The 19,925-nt window shown below is 45.2% G+C and overlaps 1 protein-coding gene across 2 annotated transcripts in view; it reads right to left on the bottom strand.

Moving 5' to 3' along the window:
* The window catches only part of LOC119382966 (head-specific guanylate cyclase), a 231,646-nt gene that overhangs the window by 158,246 nt on the left and 53,475 nt on the right, over positions 1-19,925 (bottom strand). Inside the window, exons 1-2 of one of the 2 annotated variants that reach the window (XM_037650906.2) lie at positions 12,298-12,609; positions 7,869-9,272 (exon numbers count right to left, since the gene is read on the bottom strand). In XM_037650906.2, the coding sequence (XP_037506834.1) occupies positions 7,869-8,180 (312 nt within the window). In that variant the 5' untranslated portion in view covers positions 8,181-9,272; positions 12,298-12,609. Of the gene's footprint in view, positions 1-7,868; positions 9,273-12,297; positions 12,610-19,925 lie in introns of those variants that run through there. The other variant, XM_037650905.2, reaches the window with a different exon arrangement.

The raw sequence follows: 19,925 nt of genomic DNA, 5'->3' as shown, positions 1-19,925 counted from the left end.
TTTTTTTCGCTTGTGGCCTCACATTATGGCGCCTTCCATGCCACGGAAACATACAAAGAGAAATCTTCTTGCTTATGAGTCGAGTTTCGCTGTGGTTTGTACTTCAGACTGTTTTGCGAGAAGACGCATCATGAGTAATTAGGAAATAGATTCCAATGAAAGATACATCAGAAGAAGCATATCGGAGATAGTTTAGAATGGTGGTTCAATGTTCGCTTCTCATTTCCGTTGCACGTAAAGTTGAACGTCGGGAATGCATGCTAAATACAGACACTTATAACTAAATATGCTTTGTTTTAAACCTTACGCAACACTAATGCGCTATAGTCGCTGCTGAAATAAATGAAGTAACGTTTTGTGCACTGCAATACGCACTTTAATCTGTACTTAAGTATACGTCCACATTAATTAAGCTCAGGTGGCTCTCCCTCAGGCTAACATTTCCAGCTTTTCATTAAAACGTGCCTTTCTCTCTCTCCCTCTCAGGTGGCTCTGAAACATACCGGATTCTTCATCTGTTACAACGCTTCTTACAAGCAACTTCGCAGTTGTGAAACCAAACCACATCACCGGGAACACTCGCCAAGCTTTCTTATTCAGGATAGCTGTGTGAGGGTTCCCAGCTCCTCTAGCAAGGAAAAATGTCTGTGCGTTCGTATTATCATGGGCATTGTTTTACAATAATTACAGCTGTTATACCTTCTTCGTGTTTTCAAACTGCTGTACAGTTTTTATTTAGGTGTATTAGAGCTTGAGTGATAGTTTACCTCGCCCCGATAAAGAACGGAGATTTCGCCGAGTGTTTGCAAAGAAGAAATTTTACGAACATTTCATTAAGTACGAAGCCCTGCTGATATGGACGCATTGTTCGTCATATCTGAAAAATTTGTTCTATATTACGCAATTCAATTCTTGTGCACGTCGACAGTTTAGAGCATGGGTTCTCAAACTAGGTTCCGCGGAACCTAGGGGTTTCGTGAAGCGGCCAGAACGGATGTTACCCGCTCCCGTTTTACCCCCATTAGCAACTAATTTATTTATTTAGGCAAGCAAATTTGCATTGCATTTTGGATTTACCACCCCCTCCCCCCTCTCGCTTTCGATTGCCTTCATGCTCAAGAAAAAGTTAGGGGTTCCGCGGCACCCCGGAAAAGCCGTTGGGGTTCACCAAGGCTAGAAAGTCTGAGAACCCTTGGTTTAGAGGGTCAGGAATATGGTTTCACGAGCGAATTATCTATCGATGCTGTTGCTGCTCTACACCATTGCGAGTACTGAGAGACACGATATAAAAATGCGAAAATTCTCAAAAATAATGACCCGCTGTTTACACAGATCCAGCAGCACTTTGCCTGCAAGTCGGCACTAAACATCTCATTATTTCATTGCGAATGGATGTAAGGTCTGGTGCGCGAGAAGCGTAACCCAAATACCAAAGTTGAAAAATACGCGTCAGTATACCATAAATTCGCTGTATGCATTTTGCGTGTAGGTGGTTTTTCGAGAGGATAACAAGAAAAATGTATAAAACATTATGGTTGTTTTGTGTTTATTGCTATGCTGATATTTATATTTTTGTGCCAACAGCACGTACGTACTAATCTCTAATTGCGATAACAATTTGTGTTTACGTTGCTGAACCAAAGAAAAATATGAATTAGGAAATTTCTGAATGACGGCGGTCGTGCTTTGTCCTTCAGTTCTCCACTTACACAAGTTCGATAGAAACTTACAAAAGTAAGCACATTCAGCGAGTTAACCTGTGATTGTTTTATCTTGTATTTATGTTTATGAAAGGGTGAGGCTGCCGCCATTCTTCTGAAAATGAACGCCCTATTGTTGAGTTTTAATTACTTTTGAACTCTAATTGCGAAGCATAGTGCTGAGCTTAAACAGCAGGTATTTTGACGTACAAACTTCTTTTCTCATTTTACTGTCGCCATCTATGGAGAAAATTAAGAAGAAATTTTTCATACTTTAAAGGAACGTTTAGGTTAGCGAGATTCGAATTTTTAAATACGATTTTTTTTTTGCAGTGATACGGAAAAATTAGCAAGATTTAGTAGAGAAGTTCGCTTCGGATGAAATGTTTCCCTGCTGAAATTTTCACTTGCGTAGAGGGCGTAGAAAAAGAAAACAGGACGAAAGCCTGCAATAATTTCGTCTAAAGTTTGGTATTAAGCCAAATTATATCTTAAAGGCAGAACGTACTTACCTAATACCTCGAATTCTATGGTGAATACTAGGCCGCCAAATGCGCGACGCGTTGGTCTAGTTTGTTGCGTTTGGAGGTTATGGCACGAATGAGTATTTTATATTCTAAAACATTACAGGCGTCTTATAGTTTACGTGGTATTGCGGATTAAACGTGATCACTTATGCAGCTAAATTTAATCTAGCGATGAGAATTTCATTGCGACGACAGTTAAGAGCTAGAAATCAGTTTATTTTGTCTATCTATATGTCCGTCCATTTCTCCGTCCATCCGCTATCTTGTTTTCATTTTCTGGCTTACGTCATTCTGTCGAAGAAGAAGGGACAAGAGAAATAGGAAAGGCAAGGATGTTAGCCAGTCTAGAAAAACTGATATCCTGCCCTACACTGGGAACTTTTTATGTGTGTGCTCCTCCTCTTTCTCTTTCCCACTCTCTTTCTCTCGACCTCTAACTTTCATTCTATCGAGATTTTTGAGTCACATAGTCACATCAGTCCATGGGCACCGTATGCAATATTTTGCTGTCGCAGCAAAATCGCGATTCACTACGCTTAACCATTGCTTTACTTACCTTGGGCACGTAACGTAACGTAATATCAAGACAATTTAGGAAGGGGTTTTTATAAAGGCTTACTAACCTTTATAAAATAAAGGTTAATAAATCAAGGCTTAAAGAGCAAAATACGCATCTTGTGCTCGTTTGATTCCCACTAACCGCAGGTAGACACGTTCCATGAAGCCAGCTGTTTCACGACAAGGTCATGGAATACAGTTACCCCCTTTTTGGGCATAACTAACACAAACGTTCCCGACAAAGACACACATAAGTAGAAAACCTACCAAAAAAGACAGCCAGACGACACGTATGAATTAACACCCCCACGAGAAACGTATCGCATGCTTCACCAATTCGAGGCAAGGAGACAACGAGCCATCGCAGGTGGGGACGTTAGGCACAAACCGGATATGGGATCAGAACCGTACCATGAAGCCCCGAAATGGGCCGATCCTCAGAACGCAGACAAACGCATTAATACATGAGCTAAGGGCAGACTCGGAAGACAAGATTGCATTAGCGGAACGCAAGAATCCCTCGCATCGCCAAAGGCGAAAGAATATGAAAGGCATCCGGCAGGCAAGCCGTTCGATCTCTGCAATAGAATACGAATGCGGCCTGTTGGCTAATAATGATATGCACATGCATGACAAAACATTGTCTATACGGGTATAGAAGCAAACCGTGCGTAACGTCCGAGTTGCGCTTTTTCTAACGAGAGCGAAAAGTCATTGGAATGACGTCACTAAAACAACTCAGTCCATAACGTCGATGATAACATAAGGAAAAACAAAATATGTTCCGAGTTGTTATTTTTTTTTTCTCTTCTTTACTGAACTCATCAAATTGTTCACATGTTGCTGGAGGAAGAGAGAGAGTGTTCTGACCTTCCGACGGGGTTATGGCGTCCCGTAGGTGATTATAGCTAGCCCATTTCTCTTACAACAAACACGTAAATTAGTCAGAGTTTATCGTTTAAAAGAAACACGAAAGTTCATTTAAAGACCTCCATAGAAAAAAGGTGTCCTTGATCCTGTCTGTTTTTGACGGCATCCGATAAAACATTCTTCTACCTAGGTATTTTCTCTTTTTTTAGAGGAAACAGAAGTAATTATGAAGCAGTAATTTTTTCAGCATTAACGCTTGCAAACAGCATTGTTTAGAAGAAAACTTCAGCAGCAGAGTGACGCCACGCATGAACAAACGCCAAACAAGGGCAATGCATTCTCGCACTAGCCCGCAGCGAAATTTTCGAAAAGCAGGCCACCACCGACTCAAAAATAAAATGGCACATCAGCAGCACTTCTTTTTTTTTTTTCTGAGCGTTGATCGACCGAAATGCATCGATCGCTCGCTCTTGTACAATGTATGTTGTGTCATTTTGCATGTAGCAAGCACAAAAGTCTGGACGAAACATCGAAGCGCCCGATCATTACGATCGCTTCGCTGCCTCGGCAGGTGATAGAAAGCACCCAAGTAAATGGCAGTTAGCGGCGACACCGTACTTCGGGCTGTGCTGTGCTGGTAGTGCTGAAGCTCTTTTTATATGGACATGCCGTGGCTCGATTTCGATCGCACAGCATGGTTCGTGAATGCGGCTAATCATAACGTTTCTTGAAACGCAGAGCGCGAACCGATGATCAGTGGTCAGCGTAAAGCACAGTAGCAACGGATAAAGAACGTGTCGCCCTCATGAGGAGGCACTAAGCAAGTTGACAGAAAGTCAGTGGTCACTGCGAACTTTGTATCTCTCGTAGGCGATCAGTTGCGGTGGTAGATTCATTTTTGATTTGGTTCACTCCTTTTCTGCTTCACTATTGTCACCGAGTTATCAGTTCGAAAACCTAAGAGCGGGGATAAGGAAACGCCAAATATAAAAACATAAACAAGTTAGCTTTCTTGTGCTACTTAAGTTTTCTTCTCAGGTTACTGAATGCCTGCATTACAGCGACATCAAGACAATTCTGAGTAATAAAAAGCGGTTGGTGGGTTGAAACTTAAGTTTGATGTTGTATGAAATCTGTTGCTGATTTTGCTTTTCCGCAACAACGCGCGTCATTTCTTTTTGTTTTTTGTTTGTTTTTGTTTTTTTTTTCTCTTTACTGATTTCAATTTTGCACAGCTCTTCGGTTTCAGTTAGCTGCTTTCGCTTTGAACAGCCAACTATATGATTCACTCTTATAGAGCATCAAGACATCGGCATGGTCAGTAATCGGTTAAGATGTAGCTAATTCCCAAATGTTTCAAATGTTCACAACTCCCACATTACGAGAATGGTATAGATACGCACCTTCTATGCCGGCAAGTAATCAAAAGCTGGTCGATCTGATTTACCTTCAACAATTAGGGACACAAGACTAAAGCTTAAAGGGCCCCTCACCAGGTTTGACAATTGACCATTTGCAAAAATCTGCAAGGCGGCTTTCCTGCAAGGTTGTTTTCCAACCAAAAACTCTCAAACCCCGACTGCTTTTCTCGCTCATTCTGTTTTTGCTTCTCTACCCGCTCCCCCCTCCCCCTTTTTTTTTCTTACGAACGACGGCTGCCTTGTCCACCTAGCGAAGGCTGAGGGTTTTGTCGTACTCGCGTGCCTTCACTGGAATTGGGAGCGGTAAAAGTACAATGAGCGAGAAAACCAGTCTGGGACGGAGAGTTTTTGGTTGGAAAACAACCTTGCAGTAAAGCCGCCTTGCAGATTTTTGCAAATGGAGCTGACGAGCGCAATCCATGCACTAGGCGTTCACCATTACGTCTGCCAAAATTTGCAACGCTACGCGCCGCGTAAATGGGTCAAATTTCAAGCTGAACGCTGCTTGCCCTTCTTCTCGCGTCCACGCGCCCAGAGAATGAGGGGATGACGTGCATGAGAGAATGGCCCTACGTAGATGGTAGTGCTGTGACGTCGCTCCTCTACGTAGACGAGTGTGCTCTGACGTCGCCAACAGTAGCACGTGACACTGCGATAATTATTTGACACGACGCGTAGTTTTTGTAATTTGTTGCTTGAATGGATGAATAAAACTTGAGAGCAATAATAAAAAACACAAACGGAATGTGTGCGTTTTCTTTTTTTAATTTTTACTGCGAATCGCAGCGAGATTCGAGACTAATCTACCTCCGTTTCGCACGCGTTCGTGTTCTCGCGCTTTGCGTATCGTGCAGACGCCACCCTTTACAACGAAACTAATTTTCTACTGCGTTCCAGCGCTCATTAGGCTCATTTATCCTCCCGCGTCTAACTAGATGTTCATGCGGCACACCGTTAGTCTCGCGTCCGTACAAATGTTCCAGCTTTCGTGCTCAGTAATAGGTTGAAAGCCAAGTGATCGGCGAGGGCGCATTCGGCCTAACTTGCAGAGATGAAGCGCAAAGAACGCCGCCACAACACCGCTCGCGTCTCGGGGGCTCGGGCTGGTTCGGGCGCGTCATGCGCTCGTGACATTCTGTGCGTATGACGTGTTCATGCGTATGCGTTATGTGATCCTTCCGCTCGCGTGCCGAAGAGGGCAGGGAAGGGATTTGGCTTGCGAAGGCTACGCGGGGCGAGCGGCGAGGGTTTGCAGCTCGCCTCCTCGCATCATGGTTTCGCGCCGCTACAAATTATTGTTTTTCTCAGCTTCTAACCGACTGATGAGAAAAATTCTTGCGGCATAATGATCTTTATTGGGCTCGCAACAACTTGCAATGTGTAACTAAAATTCGTTAGGTCACCTGGTGAGGGGCCCTTTAACTTTGTCCTATGCGGCGGCGGCCGTATACGGCACTATAATGTGCAACATACAGAAAACCCAGCCATTGTGCTTTTACCTTAATTGTGCCGTTTTAAGGGCTTAATCACATTTTGTCCATTAAGTTTAGTGCACCGCTTTGTACACGTAAAAGTTGTACACCTTCTTCACAGGCCCATGTCACAAGTATGCATGTGTAATCCTAGAGTTGGAGCTTGCTGCTTCCTTAACTATCAACGTTCCCATTGTCGGTGTCGTAGCCCTACAGTTAGCTTCAGTGTATTCTACCGCTAGAGATGTATGAAGGATAGAAGAAAGAATTGATCTACTTTTTACAGGTTACCCGGGAATGCACGCATTACGGACGGCGAGCTCAGCATCCAATCACGTCTACTCTCGATTATCGTATGCGTTTTGTATCAATAGTAAACTTGGCGCCGAAAACACCACATAGGAACACATAGACAGGACGGGCGCAAAGCATACACCAACTAGCCCAACTGCGAGTACTATTGGAGTACATTAACGCGATAGCGTTATAGAGCTCGTTTCGCAGAAATTCCGGTGTCGGCGTCTGTGTCGGCGTCGTTGGTTGTGAGCGAAGAATCATCATCTTGTCCGTGAGCGAAAAATCGAGAAAGATGTGAATTAAATAAACAATAAAAATCTTTGGGTTCGAGTAAAAACCGAACACAGGCCGTCTGCGTGGCAAGCAAGTGCTCTACCACAGAACCACGCTATTTCTTGAAACTTCTTTGGAAAAAAACCTTATATGAATATCATGTAGTAGCAGGAGCCTCCTTAACGCATGCAATATTGCGTCGCCGAAGCGCAGAATCGCACCAGGCGTCAAAACATGTGAATTGCGCAAAGAGTGGGTGTTTTAAAGGCCCACCCATTACAAAGCACTCAGACGTATTTAACCATCATCAGCAGCAGCAAAAGCATCACTAAAGTGAACAGCTGCGTAGGTTCGCGGGTTGCCTTGCGGACGCGTAGTGGGCCCTTCGCTGATTCGCAAAAGTAATAATTATGGCCTAGTGGGCACTTAACAACTGTACTTGCAGTAGGCATTCTAGGATACTTTGAAACGACCAATGTTACGTGCACAGTCGGTCGTTTGTTTACGACATGGTTGAGGCATGCACCGAGAACCAAAGTGAGGCTAGCAATTGAGAAGGCGATGCGCACGGAACCCGATTATGCTAACGCGTTCAACTCTTGAAGGCGAAGCTCAAGCGTCCTCCATGTTCTTCTCGTATGCGCCAGCGGACACTCGATGTCCCACGATGTTAAGGTATGCGGGGGGAAATCGGCCAAAACTGAAGGGCAGCTATATAAAAGCAAATGTGGCAGAGAGCTCGTAACTCACGTTCGGAGCCAGCAGCGCCGACACAGCCGCTCCGATGGCTCTCAGGTCCAGCCTCTCGCCTTCGGGCGTCTCCGGTCGGTCGGCCGACAGCAGGTCGGGCGAGAGTCCACCGCCACCGCGAAACTCCCTCGGCGTCACCGGGCTTCGAGGGCTGATAACGCCCCCCGAGCTCCATCGGCGACGCGTCAGTGGCGACGAGTCCGGAACTACCAGGAGAGCGGGTGCCATGAGTTTAGGCGCCGCGCTGGGACCCGCGCTTGACTTCGGACCGCCCATCAGCGGGCAACCGCCGCCCGAATCGGAGCCACTCATCGTTCCCTGCGGCCGCTTCTCTAGAGCGATCCGCTTTTACGACGCGTCGCGATTTGCCGCCGCCAACTCTGACCACGCCGATGGGAGACCAAGAGTCAGGTGGTGGTAATGCGGAAATCGTGTCTTTCGCTCAGCTGAACGGTCGCCTGCGGGCTCAGTTGGCGCCGGTATGTCGTCGCTTGTGTCACTGTCCTTTTTTTCTTGTAGGGTAGCCCACCGGGCTCAGCCTTGGTTAACTTCTCTGCCTTTCTTTTTATCCTTCTTGTCCTCCTTCCTTCCCTTCGCGAATTCGGGTGTCGTCTCGTTAAGAGCCAATACTCCTAAAACTTCCGCTCTTTCCAGCCGTCTCTTTTCTCCTCGGCGTTGTTTCGGATGGCTCTCCGTTTTTTCTTGCCGTCCCGCTTCAGTACAAGGACGTCGAACAGCTTTCGTTTACTTGTTGTCTCGTATTAAGGGCTATGTCACTGCCATGCTTTCTCGTTAGCGCTATATTGGAAGACACGATCAGAAGGTGCCCGTCCGGCAGTAAAGTTCCGCTCGTCTTTACTTGTCGTATATTTTATGATTACGCGCTAGTATCAGCAGCTTCCATATGACTCCTATAAGGAACCCTCCCTCTATTTTTTCTGATACTTTTCTTGCTATGCTAGTGTATTTCCCCTGTCTGAAGGCCCTAAATACAGAGCGCCTCAGCTCGCTTTGCGCGCTGGAACGTTTATGCCGTCGCCAGACTCGCTCAGGAGAATACCGAGCCTGAAAGCATCTCGATCGTTGTATATACGAAACTAAGACACAAAATGCAGGATATGAAAACTTGCTTCTGGGTATTTTTGTCCGAGTCTGAAAGTGTCCTCGGCGCGTGTGTACGGACGTTTTGTTTACACACCCGCGCCGACTGAGGCAAACAACTTGAGTGCCTGCCGATTGACGACGCGCGCACTGTGCATTTATCAAGTTTTACGAGGTGGAAGCTCTTTTTTTCTTGTCACACGAGACTCCTAGTCATCGCAGTTTGTTCCAAGATAGAGATACTTGAGGCGAAAGCAGAACTTCTCCGATGTTACCAGAGCGCTCATTTGGTCTGTGCGTCACCTACGACAAACAAAAATAAGAGGTTTGTTAGCAGTGTTTGCAAGTTTAGATGACGTTATCAAAGTACAGGAAGCAAGAACAAGCGCAGCGCCAAGGAGAGTAGATCGAGGTAATGCCACTAACAAAATAAAAGGTGCGCAGAGTTACTGACGAACTAAACTAAGGTAAATTCGACTTCATACTATACGACGTACGGTGAGGTTACTCTGGAATTGTGTCAGAAGTTCAGGAGATAGAGGCTTCAAGAGATGAAAAATCATTTAACAAGGGGTAACAACGGCTCCACCTACAACCCTCGTTAAAGAATGTTTCATCTCTACAGTTATGTGTTACTGATTTCCTACAGAAAGAAATTTGTACTTGCGGTACGTAGTTTGTAAGTTAAGACAGTTCATTACAAAACGGATGGGTCAATTTTGGTAGGGAAACTTCTAATGGCCAATGCTGTCAGCCCTTTAACAGCACGCGAATCCAACGCATTACATTTAGGGCGTTTGATTTAGTCTGACTACGCTTGCTACATCTTTTTTTTTTTCAACAGTGCCACTACTTCTTTCTGCTTTCAATGTGGAATAAAGTTTGTTTTTAAACTGTTTCCCTCTTCAAGCTCGTCTCGCTTCACTTGCCTCTTATCTGTACACCGACAACACTCGCGTGACAATATGTGCAACGTTAGATCGCCCGTGATGCAAAGGACCAAGCTTAAAATAACTAAGAGACGTTGTAGCTTGAGCGGGTGCGTCTGTTGTCACAAACTGTTCGTATTTCGTAGCCTTCTACCCCGTGTATGTAGTTATCTGTTTTTCGATGAGCGCTAATGCATTCACGCTGCTCCATAGTTCGAGAGCTCGAGAGTGCGCCCTTTTTGATCTCCCTAAGTGGGCGACAGCTCAGACGGTATAGGCTGTTTTGCCCGCTATAAGCACTCGCTCATCCGGTGATCCATCTTCGGCGGGCATCTTTGACACCTGCTTCACGGCGTGGCCTTCACTTTGCGCTATACACTGTGTTGCGAGGCAATTCAGCCTGACACCACCAACGCACAAACAAAAAGACGGCCTAAAGTGCTTGGGAGGACCACGGTGTGTTAACGAGTAAAGAAAACCTTGTTGTTGTTTCGTATTTCCTTGGTAAGCCGGTAGTTTTGGAGATAATGGTCGTCCTCAATTAGCTACTCTCATTTGTTAAACTAACTGTACGCTTAAATGACGTTCAAGCTAGCTAACGAACAGCTCGCACAACAGAAAATACTTATTGACGACAATGTCTTCCGCGGCATCTTCGATCTTTCTGTAACGGCGTGTGATAGTGTCCGGTAATTATCATTTCTGACCGGATTTAACTACGGATTCTAATTTTAGCAAGTCACTAGCTAATTTTAGCTGGCTAATGTTTACTAGCTGTTGGATTACGTGGGCTATTCGCTATTATAAGATCAGAGTGTGTTCATTCAAGCCCGATCCTGTGAGTTGTCAACAAACATTTGTAGCCTGCGCGAGTCCGCATATGCAAACAAATGTCAGCGCATAAGATAATACCACTGAACTACAATTAAAGTTATTCATAGCACAGCGCAATGAAAGTTAACCGTGGTTCTTTTTTTCTCTATTTCATGTTATCTCCACGAAACGTGTTGTGAACGAAGCTCGTAAAGAGGCGTCATTTTTTAACCACTCTGAGCAAGTCGTAAAACTGCCATATACAAGCGCTCACTGCATAAAGTCCTTCCTCACGTCATTATTTGTTTGTTTTTTTCTTTTTTTACGGCGTCCATAATTCACAACAAAGCGTGGGCAAAACTATGTGACTGCTGTGAAAGCGCGTTTACGATCAGACCACCACGCTGTGTCCCCATTGCCAAGCCATTCTTCGAGGCCCGTTGACAATTATTTGCGCAGAAAACGCGCATTGGGCGCTGTTTCCAGCATGTGATACATCGTTCAGATAATGAGTGTCGTCCTATTCGTTCAGGGAACGTTAAATTAGATAAATTTTCATGCAATGCGCTTAAAGAAAAGTGAAACCTCCGCATAGAATGTCACTATTTACACTCGGAAATATGTATCTTCTATAAAATGTTGTGGCAGATAATATTTTAATACCGCAGAAAGCTAGTAGTCTGCTCTAAAGTTGAAACGGATGCATAATTTTGAATTTGTACGTAAAACAACGGAATACAATCAGGTAGAAATGATACCGAACGAGTACTGTGTGACAATCATTGTTTTTTAATAAAAACTTCACCTTACTTTCTACCTGAGTAAGGCTTTAGTCGTCGTTAAAGAAACATAGTATTTCAAGACAGGGAAATGTCCTTAAAGATTAAGGTAATGTCCAGTTGTGTGAAACATAAAGCTTCCGTGTGGATTAATTCGGATACATTCATATGCATGATAGGAAAAGGAAAAGTCATGCATACTGTTGTATCTATAGCTGACTGAGAATTAGTTCATAAGTACCATTTCCTGCGTCATGTGCGGTTAACTCGGCGATCTAGAAGCACCACGAAGTAGCTCGCGTTTTTCTTTGCCTAATATTTTATGGTATTCAGTGCCCTGTATAACATACAGTTAATATTTTTAGCTATATAATGTGCTGTTCTCTGAAAGACTTTCGCCTGCTAAGCTTTTCTTAGCGATAGAATAGATATTGCTTTTGGTGATCCCCGAACACGACCACAAAAAGAAAAAGCGTGATCAAATGGCAAGTGCACTTTATATAATCCCGAAATTCAAGCCTCGTTTAATACTGCGAAATTTAAACTGAAGCATGAACTTCTCAATCCTCTGCCCGAATCAAGCGCAACAAACTCGTGCATCACATTAACGACAGCAGAAGTCGCATTAGTAACATTTAAAGCGTGTTCGCCTCTCGTGAAAAATCAATTTTTTTCACTAAAAAAGTTTCATCTCTCTCTCTCTCTCTCTCTCTCTCTCTCTCTCTCTCACTACTAGTATGCACTCGTTTGTTGCGAAATCAGGTTCCCGAGGACAAGCGTACTTTTTGTTGTTATTCTCGTCCTCACCTCGAAATGGCTGAGCGGGACTCGGAAAGAACGAACTCCAAACGCACGTTCGGGAAACTTCCTCTGTCTTCCCGATGAAGGAACGAGTCCCCAGGCGAAGAATCAACAACGGAGAGAACGCTCGTCTCGGTCACGTGGTGCACGCAGCCCCCGCTCTTGACAGAGCGTCGGAGACGGGACGGTCACAAACTCGATGGCTCGCGCTGCGCGCGCGCGCACACACACACCCGCCCACTCGCGCTCTGGGTCAACCTCGTCTCGTCGTCAGCGAGGCGAGAGTGCAACGACGGTGGCTGTGGCGCCAACGCCGACACTGGCACACGCCTCCGGCGTCGTCAGCCCGAGAGGAGAGAGAGAGAGAGAGAGAGAGCGGCTGTGGAGGGCTGCCAACGCCACTAGCGGAACTGGGCTGAACCCGGGGCTGGAAGCGCGAGCACCCAGATGGGGGACCACGACTCGTGGCAAGCCGGCTAGTCCCCCCCCCCCCCCACCCCTTCAACAGCCGTTCTCACCCTTCGAACAACACCTCCCCTCCTCCTCCTCGGCGCTCCTCTCGCCTCGGCCCGCGCCCCGGCCGAGACGATTGAACGGCTGTAGCCGCCCAACTGGGCGTACGCGGTAATCGTCGTGAGCTGCTCATTATTAGGTCGTTTTGGTAGGCATCGGTATCAAACGGCGGCGGCCGCTCGCTCCGCACCCTTGCATCGTACGAGATCGAAGCGGGTGACGATGCCTGGCGCTGTATATAGGTGATCGCGCAATGACTGCGCCCTGTCGGCTCAACAACATCTCGACACGACCGTTCGCCGAGAAATGTGAAACGTCGTGCGTATGGAGTGATTTAGCAATGCGGCCCTAATGGTCGTTACTATTAGCGTAGCGTCTGCGGGGTGAAGATGGCGCAATACAGAAAAAAGCATGTGACCCCCCCCCCCACCCTCCTTCTCATTCCATTCGGATCTTTCTTTTGTTTTTCAGCGGTATCCTTGGAACTATGGTGCTACTTACTACGTACGCCGCATGTACAGAGGAACGGAAACTGTAGCGCTCTGCGTAATTCCAGGACCATCAAGGCGTGATTGGACTGCCTTGTATACTACGTTATCCAGAACACGTGGATGGATAACTTACTTTTACATTCGTTCTGTTTTTTCGATCACGGTTACATTCCTTGCTATACTACACGTGAATCGTTATAACAATAACAGATTTCGGCTTATTCACAGCAATGTTGCTGCTTAACGTGCTGCTTAACGTACTCTGATGCTAAAAAGATCAAAGCTTGCTTTGCACGAAGGTTTTGCGCGTAACGCGCCCCGCGTTTTTTTAATACCTGCGCTCTTACGAGTACATAGCGGTTAAAAGCGCACCATGAGAATCATATTCACCGTTTATTTGCGTCTAAAGGACGAAAATAATGAAGATTACCAAGTACATTTATTTATTTATTTATTTATTTATTTATTTATTTATTTATTTATTTATTTATTTATTTATTTATTTTTCAAAGAAAGAGAGCAAAAATGGAGAAATGGCCAAGAGTGTTAGCCAGATATCATTCAATTTGTTATCCTGCATGTGGGGAGAGGATGTCAGAGTGGAAGAGAGAAATAAAAATTCAGATCCACACTGAATACCCTACTCAGTTTGCTATTTTTATCACACGCAGTATGCAATGTACAGCATCTGTACATTCTGGCACTGAGGTCTCTCACCGTCATGTGTAATGTGGAAAAGTTCGTGCGACGTTCGCTGAAGCCTCTCGGCTAGGGCTAACCTACCAATTGCAAACTCTCGTTGCTTCAACCGAAAACAATGAGCTGCATACGTATTATCACAGGGTGCGAAATCAGCGAGTGTTACGGGCGTCGGAAGTGGAGGCAAGAGCTTTCTGGAAAGCTTGTGTGGTCTCACCCCTGCTCTACAGCCAGGCCGAGCCAGATAAATTGGCTGTTCTACGGGCCAGGACCTCGTGTGGGACATTCCCAGGTTCTCACTTATGGGTTCTCAGATGCACAGCTTTTAAATAATCCGCATCTTACGCACACGGGACCTTAGTACCATAACTCACATGAGACAACGCCGAGCCATTTCGACAGGCTGCAACACGCGCTGTTGAACTGTCAAGCGCCGCTACGCTCACTGGCCACGCCAATAATTCAGGAGAAGATTCTCCGTTTCATCCATATTCCTCAGACCTTTCGCGCAACGGATTGACTTGTTGAGTGTCGGTACGGTTCCTCAAACAAAGCTTATAAAAGCTGTCGAGGCGAAAAAGCACGCCGTGTATTAATTACTCAATAATAGTGGTGTTTGAACGGTGAAAGTTTCTAGTCAAATCGAATACCAATACTCCACAAAACAACTTCCTATATAACAGTGGCTATCGTATTCTTCTTGAATCTAAAAATATAGAGGGCGAAAAAGAATAATTCTTCGGGTTTTACGTCCCAAAACCACGATATATTATGAGGGACACCGTAGGGGAGGGCTTCGGAAATTTCGCTCATGTGGTGTTCGTTAACGTGCACCTAAATCTAGGTACCCGGGCCCCTAGCGTCGTGCCTCCATCGAAATGCAGCAGCCGCGGTCGGGATTCAATCCCGCGACCTTCGGGTCAGCAGTCGAGCACCGTAATCACTAGACCGCCGTGGCGGGTAAGGGGGAAAAGAAAAGGAGACGGCAGGGTTGTTAATCAGAAGTACACCGTATTTCTTAGCAACGTAAAAGGAACAGAGGATATTGTGAGCATATTTGATAAAGAAGAGGCTTATTTACGTTATATCACGCACCGTTCACAATTGAAATAACTGGGCAACTTGTCAATGTGGAAACAAACAACTGAAAGGTTACCGCATGCTGCGTATTACGGCAGTGACAGTAGTGAAGCAAGTAAACGGCGGCACACGTCAACAGGTATACACTGTGGGAACCACGTGTCGCGCAGTAGCGGTGCGCGTGGCCCACCTACGCGGTTTAATTAAAAGCGGCAGCCTGCGCGCTGCCTGGGGAGAGCTTGGCTGCCGCGAAGGATAGACGCTGCCACTCGCGTTGGCAGATTGCTGCTGCCCCAGCAGCAATCTGCCAACACAACAAATTGTTGTGATTTGTTGTGATTTGAAGCCTCCGTCCTCCTTGTTTTGACTATGCGGACGGTACGCAGCAAGCCCTACACTCTAAGAAAAAAGGGTATCCGTTCACTCTTATTTGCTACGCCCTAAGAAAAAATCGAGTATTTGAGGAGTATTTCTGCTACACAGCTATAATTGTCATCCACCTCGCGTACTCTCCTCGCGCTATCACCTCGGTCCCGGTACTTCCCGGTCACAAACGGCGCACGTGTTATCAGCGTGACATAGCATTCGTGATAGGAAAGTGACGAGAGCCGGGTTTTCGAGAAAGTAAACGCGAGCAAACCAGGTGACGATAATGGTTGTGTGGCAGAAATACTCCCCGAATACTCGATTTTTTCTTAGCGTGGATACCCACAATATCAAGCGTGTTCTTTGCCGTTATGTATATACTTTGGATATGAAGATCTATGGCTCGGGTACGATAAATGATTGAAGAGAAGGACTTACGTACGAAATGCGGTTTTATTTACGTTTCGGCTGGTGGGCCAGCCTTCGTCACGGCCTATTCTGACGAAGGCTGGCCCACTAACCGAAACATAAATAAAACCACATTTCGTATGCGAGCCCTTTTCTTCAATCATTTATATATATGCCCACACTTAGTGTCACTGGCAAAATAATCACTTGCGTTACGTCCGTCGTGGCTTCGCATTTTAGACTGCTTAGAAGAATGACCCAGAATTATTGAACACAACATATTTGCCTAATGCGTTAAGTCAAGAAGCGTCTCGCCTTCGCAAAAACAGATGGTAAGTGACTGCTTGCATCGGTCTTTCCCCTTGTATAATCCGATGAGTGTTGTTATTGCTAACATTATAGAACGGGAGAATGTCCCTCAATTTAGAAAAGTTAACTTTCAGACCGTATACAAATAAAACATTTATTAGCACTCAATTCGCATTCAAAATTTTCGTTGTTGGCAAAGCCATTTTTGCGATGCTTAAAGATTGTGTTGAGCTAACGTACATAGTTCTACAGCAATCTGAGATACGCTTTCTATCTTGTATCGAAGATAGCGAGATATGAGTATTCCTGCAGAAACAGAAAAATTTTTAACGTATTATGCGGGATGTCACAAAGGTTTCTTGCTCTGTTAAAGTTTCTACAAAAAAGTAAAGGATGGAATGTATGTTTTTTCTTCGGTAGGGAGTCGTTCCCCTTTCTCTACGAACGAAGAGCAAGAGTACACAGAAGTGTAATCTGCCAGCCGAGCCTGCTTTGTATCTTTTTTAATGTCGTCTCTCTAAAGCACGAAGAGAAGCAGTGGCATGCTTGGCGAAGCTCTAACTGCGCGTTGTTATCGCAATGCTGAAGTATATGAAAAAATAAAAAAAAACACCGCAAGCATATCCCTGCAGATTGTCCTTAACGTAGCCCAGAGATGCACGAAAAGCAAAGCTTGCTTCGCTCAGATTAAGTGCGCCGTATTGTGCCTTGTTTACGCGGTCTGCGTAGCCGCCGCTTATCAGAGACCGTGCATTGTCTCCCTAAACTAAGCTGCGCGTAATCACCGGATAGGTTCGCGGTTGCTTGATCAGCGATTCTTTTTTATTGGGCGTTCCGAGCAAAGCACTCTGATCCGAGTCAAGCAGTTTTTTTTTTCTAGAAAAACCACTGCAGTGTGCTTCTCCCAACGCCGTTTACGATCCAGAGGTGTGTACAGTAGCGCATTGAGAGGTATGTTTTCCTAGTTAGTTAGTTAGTTAGTTAGTTAGTTAGTTAGTTAGTTAGTTAGTTAGTTAGTTAGTTAGTTAGTTAGTTAGTTAGTTAGTTAGTTAGTTAGTTAGTTAGTTAGTTAGTTAGTTAGTTAGTTAGTTGCTTTAAAGTGAGTGAGTGAGTGAGTGAGTGAGTGAGTGAGTGAGTGAGTGAGTGAGTGAGTGAGTGAGTGAGTGAGTGAGTGAGTGAGTGAGTGAGTGAGTGAGTGAGTGAGTGAGTGAGTGAGTGAGTGAGTGAGTGAGTGAGTGAGTGAGTGAGTGAGTGAGTGAGTGAGTGAGTGAGTGAGTGAGTGAGTGAGTGAGTGAGTGAGTGAGTGAGTGAGTGAGTGAGTGAGTGAGTGAGTGAGTGAGTGAGTGAGTGAGTGAGGCAGGCAGGCAGGCAGGCAGGCAGGCAGGCAGGCTAGCAGTACCAGCATGAAGGACGGTATACTGCCCCACTATTTGGAAAAATCTTGGCACAAAACGCTTGCGCGAAGCCTCCGCCTCCTTGCCCCTCTCGGAAATGTTACGCTCTCAACATATTGGAGACCGGAACGGAGAGCGGATGACTTTATCCAATCCTTCAGGAGGAAGAGTCACTGACCAACCAACTGCGCACGATAAGTACGCGAGGGTAACACATTTACATGGGGCTGCGTAGCCCTAAACATAGTGCTGATAGAGGGCTCGCGCCTCGCCGAGTAATTGATCTCCGTTGACCCCACGGGATATCTGGCTGCCGGGCGAGAAAACGAGAAATGCATCGAAGAGCAGAGCGCCCAGTCGGTGAGAGGTTTGCGTTAAGGACCGAGTGATGGATGCTGCTGCTCGCGACGTTCAAGAGGAAGGCACACTCGGCTACACAGGATCCAAGTGGGCTGTGGCCCCGAAGATCTGTCAAGTAGAAGAAAGCTCCCCTCTCTCTACCCCGGGGAAGAAAAAAAAAAAGGACCGAGTCAACCACCGGACCTGGCGAACTGTGCCAAACAGATAGCGTGACGGGCCACTCCACACACCAAAGGCAGCATCGCTGAATTATCGGGACGTAGGATAAAAAGAAAACTCAAAGGGTCCCTTAAGACGACTCGAAGGCGAAAGCCATCTTTTTTTTTCTTTTTCTTCGCAGTCGATGTACTAATCCCTCTGCGCCCTGCGAAATCATTCTGCACCTATAGAGGATTTCACTGCCTTCGGGATCGTAGGCATTACAAGTTTTCTGCAATTCACCTGTTTTTGCACTGCCTGCGGGATCGGCCCATTTTTGAACAAGCGACGATGCCATGCGATGACGTCGCCATATGACGCCCCGTGACAGTGACTTCATGATGGCGTCATGATGACGACACAAATTTTGGCTATCTGTGACGTGATTATGACGTCGTATGGTGACGTCTTCGCGTAACGATGACTTTCTGCATGACTCGTGTTGACGCCGACGCCGCCGGCTGTCAATTTTTGCGTTTTATGAGGTATCTAAAGCTTTCGCCTTATAATAAAAAAAGTTGGCTCTATTTCTTGATTACCTAGTCGAGCTGGAGACTGCCTACGCATCCCAGTACCTCCTTTTCCCTCTAGGCGCAGCACGTCCACGCAAACGGATACACGAACAGCTTTAACATTATGCTAAGTCGCACCTTTCAGCTTCAGGTTACCCGTATAAACAAGCTGTGATACGCATCAAGTGTGTGATGAAGTCATCCATGCTCCTCATCTACGGCAGTGATGGAGGTCTTCCTTAATTCTTTCTGGAGTAACATTTCAAGCGCAGAAGGCAGGTGCAAAAGCGGAAGGAAATTCGGGTGATAAATCTGAAGTGCCTAATTATCGTCCGATTTCTATTCTATCATCAATTAGCAAAATTGTCGAAAAATTATTTTGTAAACGGTTAAATGCTTATATAAAAAAGTTCAATTCGTTAAATCCCTGTCAATTTGGTCTTCGTACGGGCAGTTCGACTAACTTAGCTTTATTATCCCTAACAGACTACGTTAGTCACTCACTTGACAATGGAAATTTCGTTGCATCAGTTTTTTTGGACTTTACTGAAGCTTTTGATACAATTAATCATAACATCCTTTTTGTAAAGTTGGAGTCACTTGGCATTACTGGTCCCGTATTAAACCTTATAAAATGCTACTTGCTTAACAGAGAGCAAACAGTATTTACTGGTGGTGTTTATTCTAATAACAAAATCATTAATCAAGGTGTACCGCAGGGATCTATACTGGGTCCCTTACTTTTTTCCATTTATATTAACGATCTACCATCACGTCTTAACTCTGCACAGTGTGTGCTGTATGCGGATGACACTACCATCTCACTGTATAATAAATCTCTACCCACCTTAGTTTCTAAACTAAACAGTGAACATGAACGAATTGTTGAGTGGTGTGTTTCAAACCAATTAATCATCAGTCCTAACAAAACTACGTTTATGATCTTCAGAAATGCGCACAAGATACTACCAAACAGACCTGATTTAATTTTAGATGGTCATATCATCCCGGACTCCACCTGTGTGTCTTTCTTGGGCATTAAACTAGATTGTAACCTTGAGTTTTCTGATCACATTGCTTTCATTAAACATAAATGTACATTCGGTATAAGAGCACTAATTAGGTCAAAACCATATTTCTCTAAAGGTGCGTTATTATCATTATATTTTGCCTTCATTCACAGTCACATCACCTACGGCATTGTCTCATGGGACAATACGTATCACTGCCATTCATCGTCTATTCAGCACTTACAAAACCAATCATCACTAACAGCAACTTCTTCACCAATGCGTCTCCATTAC

This window comes from Rhipicephalus sanguineus, chromosome 2 (assembly GCF_013339695.2).
Source record: "Rhipicephalus sanguineus isolate Rsan-2018 chromosome 2, BIME_Rsan_1.4, whole genome shotgun sequence".
Taxonomy (NCBI): Eukaryota; Metazoa; Arthropoda; class Arachnida; order Ixodida; family Ixodidae; genus Rhipicephalus; species Rhipicephalus sanguineus.
The sequence above is the reverse complement of the archived record's forward strand: the minus strand, read 5'-3'. Positions and strand labels throughout refer to the sequence as shown.